At 39.7% G+C, this 18784-nt stretch overlaps 1 protein-coding gene across 1 annotated transcript in view; it reads left to right on the top strand.

Moving 5' to 3' along the window:
• The window catches only part of LOC101802274 (myosin-7), a 49309-nt gene that overhangs the window by 11720 nt on the left and 18805 nt on the right, over window positions 1-18784 (top strand). Inside the window, exons 10-28 of the mRNA XM_027449464.3 lie at window positions 794-857; window positions 984-1082; window positions 3455-3558; window positions 3988-4126; window positions 4701-4819; window positions 5917-6066; window positions 6839-7009; window positions 8297-8476; window positions 9778-9910; window positions 11746-11813; window positions 13510-13597; window positions 13817-13934; window positions 14170-14293; window positions 14973-15109; window positions 15492-15747; window positions 15977-16219; window positions 16820-16996; window positions 17527-17672; window positions 18237-18327. Of these exons, the coding sequence (XP_027305265.2) occupies window positions 794-857; window positions 984-1082; window positions 3455-3558; window positions 3988-4126; window positions 4701-4819; window positions 5917-6066; window positions 6839-7009; window positions 8297-8476; window positions 9778-9910; window positions 11746-11813; window positions 13510-13597; window positions 13817-13934; window positions 14170-14293; window positions 14973-15109; window positions 15492-15747; window positions 15977-16219; window positions 16820-16996; window positions 17527-17672; window positions 18237-18327 (2607 nt within the window). The remainder of the gene's footprint in view (window positions 1-793; window positions 858-983; window positions 1083-3454; window positions 3559-3987; window positions 4127-4700; window positions 4820-5916; window positions 6067-6838; window positions 7010-8296; window positions 8477-9777; window positions 9911-11745; window positions 11814-13509; window positions 13598-13816; window positions 13935-14169; window positions 14294-14972; window positions 15110-15491; window positions 15748-15976; window positions 16220-16819; window positions 16997-17526; window positions 17673-18236; window positions 18328-18784) is intronic.

The raw sequence follows: 18784 nt of genomic DNA, 5'->3' as shown, positions 1-18784 counted from the left end.
ACCTTGAATAGTTGTTTAAACAATTCCATGAGCAGAAACCAAGAAAAGCCTCGCTTTATGAAGCCCTTCACATCACAGAATTTTAAACAGCAATGGCAGATTCTCCCCAAGACTGCTTCTGCTGCATAGCCTTATTGTCCTACCGTTTTCCACCAGCCCAAGTCATCCACCCTCTCTACAATACCTCTACTTTGTCATGTGTCAGAGATGTACCACAATCCCTGCTCCCTCCCACATCTTCTCCTTCTGCAGACCCATACAGAGAGCAGTTCTGCTTTGACCCATGCCATCTACTTTTTTTTTGTTTGTCTCAATAAACTGTCCCTGCTTGTTTCTCTTGTTTCTTAGTGCTGTCATGAGCTTGGGCCTCTCTCTCTGTTTTCATTAGACCTGTAAATTATAAGTCAGGACTACAAATGAGAGGGAGTCACTACACACATGCATGGACACAGACATCTGTGTCTCATGTTCAGGTTTATTGGATTATTACTTTGAGTCCCACATTCCTGTAAAGCTGTAACATGAAACTGGAAGCCACATGCTTTCCCATATCTCAGCCTGGTATAATAGTACACGGTTATCCTTTCCCCACAAGCTGATTAAAGAGCTGTAGATACAGACTCGGGCTGCTTAAGAAACTGTTATATCATTGTTTGGTATTTCTCATTGAAAATGACCCTGTGCAAAGCCAAGTAGTTACAATAAACTGATTCTTTGAACCAAATGATCACCTTCAAGTTTTCCTCTCTGTATACTGTATGCACTAATTAGAATATTTTTCTCTGGGGTTTAGGGTAAATTTATCCGAATCCACTTTGGAACCACAGGCAAACTGTCATCTGCTGATATTGAGATTTGTAAGCAGCAAATTCTTTTTTTTCTCTCTTTTTTTTTTTTTTTTCTTTTTAAAGTAATTAAAAGTACAATTCCTCATCTGAAAGCTTGGAGAACCTTACTCACTGAATTTTTCTTTGTGAAACCAGATTTACTGGAGAAATCCCGAGTGATTTTCCAGCAACCAGGTGAAAGAGACTATCACATCTTCTACCAAATCCTGTCAGGAAAGAAACCAGAGTTACTAGGTAAGTGTTTAATGGATACGCAGCCTTTAAGAACCAGCCTTTCTCTGAAGCAGCTTAAGAGGGGGTAGGGAGCAAAGATGTGTTCAGAAAGTCTCTTTCACTGATGCAAGTACCCAATAAAGTGATGTGATTTAAGGTATTAGAATAAGGGAATTAGGTTTGGATGTGACTTCTAAAATGTAGCATTATAAAGCCAAAAACCGTCATATTGAATCTGTGTAATTCAAGCTCTCAAAACATCTGGAAAAAAATCTATGCCTTTAAAAGCATTTATGGCAATAAAACTTTGATCATGATTTTTGTTTTTTTCTGTGTGTGTGTGAGGAGATTTGCTTATATATCCATGAAGAAAAACTATTTCCCTCTTCCTGTCCCAAATGGGCATAGTATCCTAGCACAACTCATAGAAAAGGAGAATATGCACGGCTGCTTGGCAATCTCCCCTGTCAAGTTTCCCCTGGCTGAAGGCAGTCCCATAGACTGCTGGAGAAGAGCAGAGAGCAGATGAGGTCTCCTTGCTCCTATCTCCTAATGCTTTAAATAGAGCCTTCACTAATCATTAAAGTGATGTGGCTAGCTGACTTTTGTTTGTCCTCTAAGAAACATATTCTATAAAACACGTTGAAGAGTCACTCTGTTGCTATGCTGAACTCCTGTTAAGCTGTAGCAATCATAATCTGTTTTGAAGTCTTATCCTGACAGTGTGTGGTCAAGTCCCTAACCCTCTTAACTTTTATGTGGTCTAATGACAATTATGGGAAAGATTTCAAGGAAGCATTGCACTGAGATTCCTCTGTGAATCCCTGTGCTGGGAAAATATGGTCCTTCTCATAAACTGTCTGTATATTCCACAAACAGCATTCACCTTTCTGGCCAGGAGGGGCATGTTTACAGGCTTTTAAAGAGTCTGAAACCAATGGTGGCTTTGCTTTGTAGACAAGAAATGTACATCTTTGTACATCAATACATAGTTCTCTAAATATAGATAAATATATGTGTTATGTGTATATTTATAAGTGATTGCGTAAAATAGTGACTACAGAGCAAAGTAACATGTAGACGTGGAGAATATGACTTTATATATACATAATAACAGATGAATAAAGAGAGAGAGATTTACACACACACTTAGATATGTACTTCTGCTCTACTCTGTACTGGTGAGACCTCACCTTGAGTACTGTGTGTGGTTTTGGGAGCCACAATATTAGAAGGACATAAAACTATTAGCATCCAAAGGAAGGTTACAAAGACGGTGAAGGGTCTAGAGGGCAAGACAGTATGAGGAGTAGCTGAGGGCCCTTGGTTTGCTTAGCCCCGAGCAGAGCAGGCTAAGGGGAGGCCTCATGGCAGCCTGCAGCTCCCTCAGGAGGGGAGCGGAGGGGCAGGCGCTGAGCTCTGCTCTCTGGGGACAGCGACAGGATCCGAGGGAACGGCATGGAGCTGGGACAGGGGAGGGTCAGGCTGGGGGTTAGGGAAAGGGTCTGCACCCAGAGGGTGCTCAGGCGCTGGGACAGGCTCCCAGGGCAGTGGTCACGGCACTGAGCCTGACAGAGTTCAGCGCTTTGGACAACACTTTGAGACACAAACTCTGATTTTGGGGTGGTCCTGTGTGGAGCCAGGAGTTGGACCTGATGATCCTTGTGGGTCCCTTCCAACTCAGGCTATTCTGTGTGTGTGTGTGTGTGTGTGTGTGTGTGTGTAAATAAAACATTGACATCTAGCTTGGTCAAAGCTTGGTCTGCTGAATCCAGGTGAAACTTTCTGTGAATTCAAGGAAGCAAGACTCTCTGTGAAGTATTGCAGCCTTCTAGCTTTCTAGAAAATAACTCTGTAACTTTGACTTTTGATGTGAGGAGAAAGGAAAGAGGAGAGAAATAAAAAGCTGTGTTTAGACTTTTGTTCATTAAGATATAAGAGACTTTTCCAAAGAATTCTGAAACTCATTTTTTTCAGGTCTGTCATAAAAGAGGGAATCATCCCAGTTGTCCCTATCTTGAATCCTACTAAAATATTTTTTTTTCTGTAACTAGATAGTGTTCTTACCCCCTACAGTCATGCAAAGCAGAAAGTAAGGCTATATAGGAAATGATGACCTCAGTATAATGCAAAACATGTTTAATAGAAGTGTGTGCATATTATTCATATTATTTTTATTTACTCTTTCTCTAAATCTTGGTCTTCAGACTGGAACAATAAAATGAAAGAGTTGGTTGCTGCCCTGCACTTGAAACATATTGTACACATGTTTGTGTAAAGACAAATGTATGTCTGACTTGATCCCTTCAATCTCCATTTTTGGGTGGATTTCCTGAATGGATGGAATTTGGATTGGAATGGAATGGATTTTGACCTTGGCAATTCTTTTACAGATATGTTACTGGTCTCCACCAATCCATATGACTACCACTTTTGCTCACAAGGAGTAGTTACAGTGGACAACTTGGATGATGGAGAAGAATTGATGGCAACAGATGTAAGCCTGTATTGATTTCACTTTTTGCCTCATTGATTAGGTGCATGTGAGGAGGAAAGGTGCTGGCCAGGAGCCAAACTTCTGTCACTGAAACTGCTAGAATAAAATGGAAACTGGAATGGGTCTCAATTGCATTCAAACCATGAATCATGAGGCCCGGTAAAATATTGTGCTTTTGAATCTGGTCCACGTAATGCCCATGGGTTCAATGTTCTTATAATTTTGATGCATAAAACACTAAGTAATGGGATCTCTTCCCTTGCTTCCCAGCCATTGCTGGGTCATCAGGGTGTTCCAGTGGCTGCTTTGAGATAATGCCCCTTGGCAGGTTAATAATATCTCCTGTGCAAGGGTAGATTGTGGGGCTGCAAAAGGACATTGCTATTGAAGAGGCAAGCAATAAAATACCCATTTTTTTGCTTTTCACAGCAAGCCATGGACATCTTGGGATTTGTGCCAGATGAAAAGTCTGGTGCCTACAAACTCACAGGAGCCATCATGCACTTTGGAAACATGAAATTCAAACAACGACCCAGAGAAGAGCAGGCAGAGGCTGATGGCACTGAAAGTAAGAAAAACATTTAATGTTACTCCTTACCTTCAAAAGTCTGGCATATTATCAAACCCTGTGCTGAGGAAGGTGGAGCCTGTTTGATTTGATCTTGTGCAATATAGCTGCTGTTCAGCCAAGAGTGCTGCACATCATTTCTAGCAGTGATTTGTACACTGCCGAGCAACCTCACTTAGTAGAGAGTGAATAGACACAGTCAGAGCAACACAATGAAACTCCATTTTTTTTGACCATTTGAACAAAATGGTTGTAAAAAGTTGTTGCTTTAGCTTTAAATTTCATTTCCTCAGGCTTTCTTCTTTGCTTCCTCTAGCATATGAAATAGTACTATTTCAACTGCCTATATCCATTCTGAAAATCTCTTATATCTGAAGAGTTTGTCAAGTGTGTTTCTAGCTGACCTTCTCCACCACAGAACTGAGCATAGGCACACCCAAGATGAATAATTTAAAAAGCAAGTTCTTTATCTAGTTTCTCTTTGGATGTAGATGAACTAAGAACTTTTTCTTGGCTAGGTATGTTTTCATGTAGCAGTTCAGAGCCAGCTAAAACCTTGTTTTCTCCCGATCAGGTGCTGACAAAGCTGCCTACCTGATGGGAATCAACTCCTCTGATTTGGTTAAGGGTTTATTGCACCCTAGAGTGAAAGTTGGAAATGAGTATGTGACTAAAGGTCAAAGTGTTGAACAGGTAAGAAGAAACTGTCACAGTATTTGGATACCTGTTCCACAAGCCTGGGGTCTTCTGTAACATCCCAGAGAGACTTTTGCTAGCAATATTAACGTGCGTGCGTGTTGTATGAACAGTGGATCTTCTAGTAACTGTTCTCATTTTATATCCACAAACATGGGGGAATAGATGATGAAAGAGCAGGATACTGGTAAAAAGATTGACAAGAGGATAGTGGCCTTTGGGATTGTTTTTCAGACGTGTTAGTAGCAGCCACTCAAGGAAATGAGGTGCAGTAAAAGCACATGGGACTTGGGATCTAATTCTGGATGAGAATAGTTACCTAAAGAGATGATCTGTGGATTATTTATACACTCATTTATTATTCATGTAATTCTAAGTTCTGTGTGACCTCAATCAGCTAAAGGCAATATCCACGTAAAGGTACCTCTTAATTTAGGAAACAAATGTCCTTGGGTTAGCACTGCTGCAGGCTGTATAGTATTCTAGAAGGTCCTTCAGCATTGTGGTTAAAATGAGAATTGTTGTCTGAAGGCAGGCTATGGCACAGGCTCAGTAACTGGAGAACTGTTGGAGAGAGCTCTACATTACTAGTGTAGTCATGCACTTGGTACACTAAAGAAAAAGCACAGACATTTCCTTTCCAACATCCTACTTGTGACATAGCATCCTTCAAAATTTGAAACAAACGTCAAGGAGTAGCTTAAGCACAGACATCCCCTGTGCCTACAGTTCTGGTTATCATGGCTAACGTCAGGCCTTTGAGCTTTGTGGTACTGAACTCCACAGCAGTACAAGGGATGAAGCCTTTTGCTACTTGCCATCCAGCTCTTTCCAAAGAGGAACTTTACTAACACTTTATGTACATGTTTGTACATATGTGACTGAAATATGTATAGCAATGGTTTGAAGAAAAGTCAGCATAGATAATGGAAGAAGCTGTGTGTTGTATTAACTAGTAATTACCTCAGCGATTATAAGAAAAATTGTGATATTTAAACTGTAAGTAGGAATTTTAAAAGACTAATGTACTGAAATCCTTGTGTTCCACAGTGAATTCTGTTGTATGTAGTGGCATTTTGAAATGTGTATTTTAGGTTTTGTATGCTGTTGGGGCCTTATCCAAGGCAGTGTATGATCGAATGTTCAAGTGGCTGGTGGTCCGTATCAACAAGACATTGGACACTAAGCTACCCAGACAGTTCTTCATTGGAGTCCTGGACATTGCTGGCTTTGAAATCTTTGATGTGAGTATTCATGTGTGAGGACCTGGGGAAGGACACAGAAGTTACTTAACAATACTTCTTGGGATGGGTATTTTCTTCTAAATGGACACAAAGCCAAAAGCCAAGAAAGCTGTAGAGCAAACAGCATATATGACTTTACAAGGTTTTGCCATGAATAGGTGTAGACAATGCTCAGTATTCAACACAGCTGGACATGCTCATAGTTCCTGGGCAGGAAGAAGGTCTTTAGCAGAGACAACATCTCATATTGTTTGGGCTGAATTTTAGGATGGTGTGCCCACTGTAGCCACTTTTTCTCTTTGAGAGAAAGTGCCTTTTATATGATGCAGCACTTCTTCATTTTTTTTATTATCACCATAAAAAATGTCTGCAACATAAAATATTTCACAACTGTTTCTCAGAAGCCATTCCTAAGGGTATGTGCTTAATGCTGATTCTGCTATGATTTGCTCTCTGTATTAAGCAGAGCAAAAACTGCACTGGCTCTGCTCTAGAGGACTTGGATGGCATGCTGCTGAGGAAAACTGGTGTGCATTCTAACTGAGAGACCTGAACAAATCGGGGCATCCACACACTCCAGAGAACAGCACACAAGGCAGCCAGCAGCCTGCTATTGAACTCCCCCTCCTTTGCCTTCAGTGTAATGCTCAGTAGTTTCTCAACTTGTTACTGTTTAGAAGGCTGTAAATGTAGATAGCTTCCCTCTTGCTTTTCCACTAAACCCATGACATAGTTCGCTATGTACAAATGCATCTCCTTTTAACTCCTGCAGTTCAACAGCTTTGAGCAGCTCTGCATCAATTACACTAATGAGAAACTGCAACAGTTTTTCAATCATCACATGTTTGTCCTGGAGCAAGAAGAATATAAAAAGGAAGGCATTGAGTGGGTATTCATTGATTTTGGCATGGACCTGCAGGCTTGTATCGATCTAATTGAGAAGGTACGTACAGGAGTGCTAAGGTGTATGTAATGAATTGTTTTAATTCATGATGTTCCTTTGGAGTTACCCTCAAATCCCAGTCAATAGAGCAGGATAAACAGCAAGACAGATTTCTCACCATATGCATTATGGAATCAAAGAAAAATCAATATTTGTGCCATTTCTGTCTATTTAACTTTATTTCAGTGAGTTTGCCTTGGAGAGCCAACAGCAGCCACAAGTTGTACTTGTTCTGTGTAGGTGTGTGGTCTTCCTTGTTTCTTACTTCACTTTTCTCCTACGGTTCAACAGTTTACTTTGTTCTACATATGCTTAATGTCAGCATCTCTCTCCCCATGATGTCCTGTTTCTTACATTACATGTTGATGTGAAGTCCTTCAGGCTCTCCCTAGCCTGAAGCCATGCTTCCCTCCCACAGCTTCCCCAGCATAGGATATGCCTTTCCTTTTCCCTTCCTCATGAACATTATGTAGCCTTGTCAGGGCAGCTGAATCTTGCTGTATCTCTTTATGCCATCTCTTCTGACATAGCATTTAACCCTGCTGATCTCTGAGGAAAAATTAAATTTGGAGTCTTGTATTAGTAGGACACTTGGAACAGCAGAAGTAGCCAGATTATTAAGTGCTCTTGTACTTAATCACTTTCTTCTCCAGGGTTAGGATGTCTGTGCATTTCACCCTCATCCCACAAAAAATCTGTCCTGTCAAATCCTAGGAAGTTAGTCTATCTTGTTCTGAAAGATGAGCAATAAAATGTGAGTTGGTCCAATTGTCTAAACCAAACAATTTCTGGAAGCCATCAGAAAGCCTCCTAAGGCAGAAGTGTCATACTGAATAGCGAAAGGTATGGTTACAATTTTAACAGAATAGTCAAAGATTTCATCCTCAGAATGGGAATAAATTTTGCAAGCTTAAATTTCCATCAGATCAAACTTAAAGGCTGCACAGCTGCTGTAGGCAGACTAAACATTTTCCAAGAAAGATGTGGAGATGGAATTTTTATCAGAGTGGTAATAGGACAATGGGAAATGACTTTAAACTAAAAGAAGGTAGATTTGGATTAGATATAAGGAAGAAATTCTTTATTATGAAGGTGATGAGGCACTAGAACACGTAGCCCAGTGAAGCTGTGGATACCCCATCTCTGGAAGTGTTTGAGGCTAGGATGGGTGGAGATTTGGGCAACCTGGTCTAGTGGGAGGTGTCCCTGCCAATGGCAATTAGGTGATCCCTAATGTTCTTTATAACCCAAAGTATTCTATGATTCTGTGACCTTTTTAATCAACAGCCATTGGGAATCCTGTCAATCCTTGAAGAGGAATGCATGTTCCCAAAAGCAACAGATATGACATTCAAAGCCAAACTTTATGACAATCATCTTGGCAAGTCACCTAACTTGCAGAAGCCCAGGCCTGATAAGAAAAGGAAATATGAAGCTCACTTTGAACTTCTTCATTATGCTGGTGCAGTAAGTTCCTCTGTTTGCAAGCAGACCTTATATTAGTGGTCTTCCAGGTGTGTATGTGTGGAGGGGGGATTAAACTGTAGCACACAGTGAGGAAGGGAGAGTGGGAAGGGTGAAGATGGAAAGGAGTTAAGAGCAAATGCCTGCTCTCTCTGCATAAACATTGCAACACAGTAAGATGCCACCAGACTTTAGGACATCTGGTTCTTGGCTACACAAATAAAGGAAGTGAACTGAGGAGGGCTAACAGTGGTATTGCTAAAAATAAGCCTTGTCTTTTTCACTTGTCCTGTAATCAGATTCAGATTAGTGGTTAAATAGCAGCAGCATCTAACTTTCCATCTTGTTTCCCTGTACAAATGAACTAAGTAATCTCTGCCTAACTTCAGGAAGGTTTTGAAGAACAGATTTTATATCACTTATTACTCATACTGGGACCGGTGTGTCAATACAGCCAAAGGGAAGTGTCATTGATTTTGCTGTGAAGGTTTAGTTAACAGGTCTGATGATGATGGGGTAAAGGAATACAATCCAATGTTGTGACACTTGAGTCGAAACGTACACGATTTCAAAGCTGCATTTTCAGACTAGATGGGCAGAAAGAATTTGAGAGGGGCATAAGAAATATTTTTTTTTATCAAACTAGCATTGATAAGAAGTGTCAGTACAGCAGAGCTGGAACCTACCTAGTACTGGTTTGAGTTCATTTTCAAGTATGATTGAACTGTAAGCTGCCTTTGCTTTTATTATGAGAAGTAATGCTCATCTTGCTCTTTATCTGTAGATGTTAGTGTATTCAGCAAAGAAAATGAGAATTTTCATCTCCACATGGTACTATTAACAGAACGTATTTTTTCACTAAACAGAGAGACGTGGCAAAGTCCAGGAGTTAGTTTTTCAACCACTACATTTCTGTCAGAAAATCTTAATTATTTGAGCGTAGTATACTGTTGTGAAGTGAAATTATTACCTGTGTGTTTTATAGTTCAGCTGTTATAAGGAGGGTTCCTGGGACACTGATGGCATGTGGTGTATTTACAGCCAGCCACATGGAGTTCAGAAGATATAGAGACCAACAAGTTTGGAAAGAGTGTGTGGGATTCAGATGGTAATTGTTAGGAAGAGAGGTCAGGCAATTAAGAAGCAGAGAATTGGATGGAAAGTGATGGAAAAACTGGGTGGCTGGTCCTGCTCTGAGAACAGCATTTCGCAAAAGGTCATTAGCTTCAAGCCAAGCCTTAAGGGACTACTTTGACGGAGAGCATTTGCAACCTCTGGTTTATGCTTTCAACACCTTGCTGTAGGTTCCCTACAACATCATTGGATGGCTTGAGAAGAACAAAGACCCGCTTAATGAAACCGTAGTAGGGATTTTCCAAAAATCATCCAACAAACTCCTGGCAAGCCTGTTTGAAAGCTACGTTGGTGCTGACAGTGGTAAGCAGAATCAACTCACATGAGTTTTTGTTCATTTCTGGGGTGTGTGCTTGGAAATGAATTTAAGAAACAACCATAAACTGCAGTTGACTCAATGCTAAATGAGGCAGTGACTAGTTATTTAGATGCACACAGCATCTGTAGGAGTCTGCCATGTTATCCTAAGTAGGCCATTAACTCAGCTAGTTTGAATGCATAATACCTCTAAGCAATTTTGGCAAGGAAATCTGTGTTGTGAACACTCCAGTGGGTGTTTGAGCATGCAAGTGTTCAGTTATACAGGCAAGTGTTTCACAAAACATTTTGTACATAAATGCCTGTCAACAAGAACAGCTCTTGTTCCCTGTTCTGTAGTCCTGCTTGTTAGCCATCCTGGATTAAATAAGAAGTGCAATATTTAAGAGAGAATCTTGAAATATTTTGTTGGATTAGTGGCAAGAAAATACTGAATGGGACTGAACATTTTTCCTCCTTTGCCAAAGTAGCAGAAGATTTTACAAGTACATCTTCCTTTCTGGTTGCTGCTGTTGATGTGGGTTTCTTTTTTCCTTTTTGTCTGTTTTTGAAAAGACCGATAGACTAATGTACATCTGAGGATGCATTTAAGCTATACGCATTATACAGAACTGTTTTAGTTGAGAGAAGACAAGTAGCAAGCATCCAGAGAAAGGACGCTAAGTAAATAAGACTGGCATTCTTTACAAAGATGTCGTTCTTATGTCCTGAAGTTGCAATCACTTACAGCCTACTTATTAGTAACCTCATTCCTGTGGATGATGTTGTCGTGAATCATAAGACACTTGCTGAGAAAGCAAGCAGAATGCAGACTTCATAATGTGTTAAGAGATGGAGCTGAATATAAATAACAAAAATCATGACATTAGCAAATTCTTGCAAGTTACTAACTGCATACTTGCCTGTGGATAGTCCTGTCTCTCAGAATGCTACCTTGCTTTTCTTCAGTGTCAGGAGAAAAGAACAGCCTGCTCAGATTAGCCTCTTCCAGTCTTAGCAGTGTCGCTTTCAAAAGGGGGAGAGGATTTTGATAATTGCATCAAACAGATTGTACTGTTCACCTCACCTTTTACATTGACTGTTGACAGGTGACAGAATGTCAGACCTCCTGGAAATGATCTAATGGTCCAGTATTTAAAAACTGTAGAAATTCAGAAATGGCTGTATATTTTTGGGTCATGCTTTGCTCATGAGTCGTGAAACTTCTTAAAGGTCATGTCAAAAATTATCATTTCTTTAAGAGATTTCAACTCTGAAGCTTTAAGCAAAATTCAGGGGATGCCAAGCTACTGTATCTAAAATTACAAAATAAATATTTATTTCTATTTATTCTGGCCAAACGTAACTTGCATGAGTTCAGTGTCTCATTAGCTGACGTGAGAATCAGGTCTGTACAGTACAATGAGCAGTACAAATTCTGCCTAAGCATTTCTTTCTTTATCTTTTTCTCTTTCTGTGTCATCTCACCCTAGGCATTTTAGTGAAATACAAGCTACTCTGTGTTGTTAAAGTTATTTTTTCTGCCTTACTCATATTTATGGACTTTCTGTGTAACAAGTGATGCTGTCCAGATCTGAAATGAAAATGCAATGCAGAAAGCAATGGTCTTTGACAAAAATCCTGAATGTAGACAGTAAGCTGAAAACTTGTGATATATAACACTCGACATTCAGAAGGCTTTTTTTTTGTATAATATTTGAATGATTTGAATGATCACAGCCATCAAGTCATCTATGGTTTGTCTGTTTCCCGTGCCATGGCCTGCACCCCTTACTGAGATACATGGTGTGATTTTTACTCTTTTTTTCTTTTTTCCTTAGCTGACCAGGGTGGAGAAAAGAAACGCAAGAAAGGTGCTTCTTTTCAAACTGTGTCCTCATTACACAAGGTTTGTTTACATCACCACACCTGATGGTTAGTGTTGAGACAATGCTTTGAAGAGGGATGTTAATGACTATAATGGACAAAGGAAACTGAAATCCGATATCAGAATTTGATTCCAAGCCTAGGTTATTGACCCTGTCAAAGTTATTAAAACTGTATGTGTGAGGGACTGCTCTGTTTTCTTTTATTTGAGCATTCAGGAGGTAAATCATTTTTAATTCCATTTTAGCAAGTATCATTTATTTCATGGCTTGTAGCTTCATGCAAGTCTTTGGAACTGGAACTGATTACAAGTCATTTGCTAGTCCCTGCTTTGTTACTGCTTCTAATGGGATCCTAGGATAAGAGCAATTGTAGAAAACAAAAGTTGTTGAAAGGAGCAGAGTATAACCTCTTTTTTCCTGAGTAATTCCCTCACTGGAATGCATTCCTGGTGGAAGCTGACATCAGGATCATCTCTGGGGGAAAAAAGGGGCTTGTAACTTACCATTAGTGTGTTTCTGTATTCTTATGGGTTTTTGGTTTGGTTTGGTTGTGTTTTTTTTGGCTTTTTTTATGCATTATATTGAGGAAGATGTAATGTAAGCTAGTATCAGGTGGGGAAGTTGATAGGGGTTTCCCCTTAGACATGTATTTTATTTTGTTAGATGTTACTCTTCATGAAGTGAAATCACAGGAAACAGAGACATATCTTGCCAGCTGAAGAAATGTAAATATATCTGAAAGATGTATTTGTAGACAGCAATTTAATAGTCCAATAATAGAGGCCCATTTTCCAGAACACAAGGAGCTGCTAAGGAGCTGGCTCGGGTTGTCTCATTTATCATCCTGACTGGCACAGGAGAAATTTTCGGCTTTAACAGCCTGCCCTGATTACATTATATTTCACCTCTAATCTTCTCTATTTTCTGCATACTAGACAAAACACCTTCCCTAGAGCCTGGAGATCACTGGCAGGCACTGAATGCTTGGCTTCTTCTGAGCTAGGTTGCTGCCTGCCTGAAAGATGACTAAGATTAATAAAGAGAAAATGTTTGGCCACGAGGACAAAAGCCTCGCTTTTACAAGGCACAGATGGGAAGGGTGAAGTGACTAGGCAATAATGCAGTTCAAATCAGTCTCTTCAGGTGAAAGGAACTTAGTACTCCTAGCGGAAGGTATGAAGTCACTGGTTAAACAGGATGGTGTGAAAACTGTCATCAGACAGTACAGTGTGAAGAGAGAGTCCTGATGCTTAGTGTCACCATAATATTTGATGAAAAAACAGGGTTTAACATCAGTGATGTGTTAATGAAGGTAGTCATCAATGTAACGTGTTTTATTGAGGATCTTCCATTTTCATGTACCATTACATGAAGAGTATGTCTTGTAGATAGTGTAAGAGAAAAAAATGCAAAAATGTTCTGCGGGATGATATTGCATCTTGCTGGCTATTCATGTTGCATCTGACAGTTCTGGGGCTGTAAGTAAAACACAAGTCTTCTTAAGATTTTGCTAAAACTGATGTGGATTCCTATAAAGAAGTTAATTTCTATTTTGATTTATTTGAAATCATTTCTTTTTAATGATTTTTAAGCTTATAATCTTACTAGGAACTACATAGATGACCTTAATAAACTTAACTAACAAACTAGAGAAATAAGCAATTGGAATTCCACAAGACCATTAAAGCTAATTGTGTTTTGTCATGTCTGTTCCAGGAAAATTTGAATAAGCTGATGACTAACCTAAAATCTACAGCCCCTCACTTTGTACGATGCATTATCCCCAATGAATCAAAAACACCAGGTATGAAAAGCACAGCTGTCTTAAAATTTTTAGTGTACTCAAACAGTGTAATTCCAGTACTTACTTGCAAGTCTCCAGAACATATTTCTATACGACCTGCGTTATTCAGTTTTTCCCATGGTGTTGCCCTCTCAGATGACACCTCCCATTTTTCATTTCCCACTGTGAAATGAAGATTAAGCCCTATGGAAAAGTTCTCTTTTGTTTTCCCCCCTGTAGGTGAAATGGATGCTTTCCTTGTCTTGCATCAGCTCCGGTGTAATGGTGTCCTGGAAGGTATCCGCATTTGCCGTAAGGGTTTCCCAAACAGGGTGCTTTACGCAGACTTTAAACAAAGGTAATGACAGAGCTGTGTTGTCTCCTGTCCTTATCCTATCAGCCAAAATAAGCAAAGCATGTCCTGTCATTTTTATTTGAGGTATTTTATTTGATTCAAGTTTATTTTCTATCCAGTTTGCTTGAACATAGAAGGCAGAATTCTGCTTTTGCCTGGTGCCTGTAGATGCAAAGTAGGAAATTAGTCTAGGTCATTTTTTTGCCAGTCCTATTCATTGCTTATCTGTTGTTAACAGGTACCGCATTCTGAATCCGGGTGCAATCCCAGAGGATAAGTTTGTTGATAGCAGAAAAGCTGCTGAAAAACTGCTGGCATCTTTAGATATTGACCATAACCAATATCGTTTTGGACACACCAAGGTAACCAGAAAAGATTATCAATTAATATTTAGAGAGAAAGGATGGATCTGATTGTCAGAATAGAATATTATGCAATCTCTGGTGGTGCCAATTAATGAAAAATTGATAATACAAGAAACCAGCAATATGGCAGCAAACCGATAACTTTTAAGGTGTGCTAGAGAAATTTTATTTCTCCAGCTTAAGCTCCCACAAACAGCAACACAGCAAGCAAACACAAGAGCAGATGATGCTCCATGCCTATCAGTATAACAGTAGTTTATTATAGCATAGATAAGCTCAAGCATATATGGACTGCAAGATCAGCTACAGCTTTTTAAATGAAGCCATTTGCAATTATGACATAATCCCATTCAGCAGAGACCTGAGAGTTGGGAGCTGAGGTTCAGCTGACCTGCTTTGAACCTGCTACATCCAATAGATACTGTGTAGGATGATGAAAAAATGGTTTGGCCTATTCAAACCTGGGGAGATGAGAGCCAGTTTTAAAGCAGTTGTGGAACTGTGCAATGCAGTTCCTGATGCAGGTACTATTTAGCCCTCTATTTTCTTTTGCTTTATAAATGTGCCAATAAAATTACCATTCTTCTGAACAATTAAAACAAAGTCTGTGTAGTTGTTGGTGCACTCTGGAAAAAACACATTCATTATGGTCAAATGTCATCTGTGCATGTACCAGGTGTTCTTCAAGGCTGGTCTGTTGGGCCATCTAGAAGAAATGAGGGATGAGAGACTTGCAAAGATCTTAACGATGATCCAAGCAAGGGCACGTGGCAGACTGATGCGTATTGAGTTCCAGAAGATAGTGGAGCGCAGGTATGAAGTCACCCCTTTCAATCTTAGCAGATAATAGTCATTGCCATTTAATTATACGTTGAATAGAGGCCTTTTTACAGTTCCTAAAGCTATAGCTAGTCCTGAATTAAAGGTTTAACTTACATGTCTGATAACGGTAATAACAACTGTATATTGCTGCCTGCAGCTCTGACAAAAATCAGATTTGGAAAATTTTTCACATCTTTGAAAATCAAGAACTGTGGAGAAAGTATCTTGCATATGTTAGGACCTGGAACAAGTTCCCAGTATTACTGAGAGTAGAGCCATAAAACTAACTCGGAATTGGTGGGGGGGGGGGGGGGATTATAATTTTCTCAATTCAGGATAACCATTAGGGGATTGTGTTTTCTTCCTAAAACAGGGATGCCCTTCTTGTAATTCAGTGGAATATCCGTGCATTTATGGCTGTAAAGAATTGGCCCTGGATGAAGCTTTTCTTTAAGATTAAACCTCTTCTGAAGTCTGCAGAAACTGAAAAAGAGATGGCCAATATGAAGGAAGAGTTCTTGAAACTGAAGGAGGCTCTGGAAAAATCTGAAGCCAGGAGAAAAGAACTTGAAGAAAAGCAAGTCTCTTTAGTTCAGGAAAAAAATGACTTGCTTCTACAGCTCCAAGCTGTGAGTAGGGATGTATATTTGTATGTTCATTAGATGTATTTTCAAGTTCAAAAGCTTACAGACCAGCATGTTGGTGTGATTCAACTAAAATAAGCTGTTGATCTTGTCAGAGTCTTGCCACAAAATTAGAGCAGATAGAAACTGCTCTGTAACATTGGGTCAGTCTCTGTGAATACAGAGTAGGTGATAATTGAGGCAATGACCACTTGTCCTCTTCCTTTCTCACCAGGAGCAAGACACTCTGGCAGATGCTGAGGAACGATGCGACTTGTTGATTAAATCCAAGATTCAGCTGGAGGCCAAAGTCAAAGAGCTGACAGAGCGGGTTGAGGATGAGGAAGAGATGAATTCTGAGCTGACTTCCAAGAAGAGAAAATTGGAAGATGAGTGCTCTGAGCTCAAGAAAGATATTGATGATCTTGAAATAACTCTTGCAAAAGTTGAGAAAGAGAAACATGCTACTGAAAATAAGGTACCTTTAGAACTTTGTCATGTTTTCAGAAGAGGTCAGGCTCCTTTTTCACATGAGCTACCGGTGTACTTGACAACTTTACACTGCCTGTTACAAAGGCCACACTAAAGGGTCAATATATACAAAGCCATTCAAACTTATGAGGGAAAAAGTGTTAAGTCTGAGCCTTAGTTTCTCTTTTTCAGAAGTGGGTTTTGCTCCAACACTGCTAAAGAATTACGTCTAGTTTTGGTGTGTTTAAGCAAACAATTTTCTGCTGAAACCATGAGTTCTTCCAGCTCTTCCTCTGAGGGCCTACAAATGTAAAACTCATCTCTTAATTCTCCCAGAAAGAACCAGGAGCTGGATTTTGTCACAGTGAGAGTGACACTGAAAAAAAAACTGAATGTATTTGAAATAAAAATGTCCATAACAAGAATTGGCACTTACTGGCTCCCTTGATGACAGTTTCATTCAAAACCTCACAAGGAGTCAAGGGAAGACATCCCTTTCTTCCCACTGTCTTCTTCCATACAAATTCAGTATAGACAGTCATCTGAGCCTGGTTGTGATAATCCCTTGCTTAAGAGTCTTATAAATTAACTGTCCTCTCTTCCACAGGTCAAAAATCTGACAGAGGAAATGGCAACTCTTGATGAGAACATCAGCAAACTTACTAAGGAGAAGAAGTCTTTGCAGGAAGCTCACCAGCAAGTTCTGGATGACCTACAAGCAGAGGAGGACAAAGTCAACACACTGAGCAAAGCTAAAGTGAAACTGGAACAGCAAGTGGACGATGTAAGCTGGCTCTGCCTTCACTTTTCTGAAGGCTTGTTTTGTCTACCACTTAACAATTTTAATGTGTCTGAAATGTCACAGATCTTTGCAATGTATTCCTGTTCTTTCAGAAACAATCAAGGATTTATAAATGCAGTCCTTGTTGTACCTTGCAAAAAGTAAAATTACAGCAACACTATAAATACTTATCTGTGTAGCCACACCTCTGAAAGGAATACAGTAAAAGGGAAAATCCACACTCAGTGTGCATTTGCATTGTAACTGGCATGCAGTCAAACAGAGCTTTGCTACCAAGAGAACTATAATGCTCACGCAAACGTAAAGCATGGACTAATCCTTACACTATGTTTATTTATCCCATATGTCTACTGGCTGCTAGAAACCAAGAAAACATAAGATCAGATTCTTATACTTAAGTACTTCTGATTCAACTCTTGCTAGAGCTCTGCACAAAGATGGGTTTAGCATGCAACTGACTGTTGGAAACAATCTGTGTTGAATATATTTAATAAGTGACCTTGTACCTAAAGCTTGAGGGCTCACTTGAACAAGAGAAGAAGGTGAGGATGGATCTGGAAAGGGCAAAACGCAAACTAGAAGGGGATTTGAAGCTGACCCAAGAGAGTGTCATGGACTTGGAGAATGATAAGTTGCAGATGGAAGAAAAGCTGAAGAAGTAAGAGACTATTTCTTTTATACAAAGTAAGGCAACACAGTTACTACTGCCATGTAGAGACTTCAGGTGTGTCCTTCTGCTCTGATGGTGGCTAAATAGAATTTCCATGACAGAGAAGAGTGTGTATAACCAAGGAGGGAGGGGAAAATCATTGTTACTCGCATACAGTATGCTTGAAACATTATAGATGATTACCCTTATCATCATATTAGCAGATAAAACTGAAGGAATTCTCTAAAAAGTTGTCCATTCTAAGTAACTATGACAGTACTGTTGAAAGACCTGGCTTGGTTAGGGATATTTTTTTCATTGAGTAAGAAAATAATATTACTTTGTATGACCAAAAGAACAAGAAATGTAATTTCACAAGTTATTGCAGAGCCTTGACTTGTAAACAACTGCTCAGAGAAGGATGTGTTTTCATGCACATGGCAATACATGATGATTGTTTTCATTTTTAGATGCATTAGGAGTTTTATTGAACAACTCTAAAAATTGCATAAGCCTAACTTTGTTTGAATTATGGGGAAAACTGTCACAGTGGGATTTTCCTTTCCTTGGCAGGAAAGAATTTGAAATGAGCCAGCTGAATTCCAAGATAGAAGATGAGCAAGCTATAGTAATGCAGCTGCAGAAGAAGATCAAGGAGCTTCAGGTCAGTGTGGTTCTTTCTCATCTATCTTAGGATGAGTCTCTCCAAGGCCAGGCTGGATGAGGCCCTGGGCGATCTGGTATAGTGGTAGGTGTCCCTGCCTATGGCAAGGGGTTGAAACTAGGTGGTCTTTAAGGTCCTTGCCAACCCAAGCCATTCAGTGATTCTGTGATTTTTATGCCTTACTGAAATGCTTTGCAGAGATTTTCACAGCAAGCTGCAGCTCAGCTTTGAGACAGCAAGTGCTGTAACTCTGTAGCAGCCCATATTAATACCTTTTCCCCTTACAATGCTCTCTCCATAGTGGTTCTTTCCCAGTATCAGGACTTACGACTACAGAATGCTAGTGGTTTCAGGATAGACAGAAAGGTTTTGGTAATGTGTTTTAAACTCTGAACAATGAACCTGAGGATGGTTGTGGGGATACTGTGGAGAATTCAGCAGTGAATAGCCATGGATT

Source organism: Anas platyrhynchos, chromosome 1, assembly GCF_047663525.1.
Source record: "Anas platyrhynchos isolate ZD024472 breed Pekin duck chromosome 1, IASCAAS_PekinDuck_T2T, whole genome shotgun sequence".
NCBI lineage: Eukaryota > Metazoa > Chordata > Aves > Anseriformes > Anatidae > Anas > Anas platyrhynchos.
Note: the sequence above shows the minus strand (reverse complement) of the source record. Positions and strands in the feature narration are given on the sequence as shown.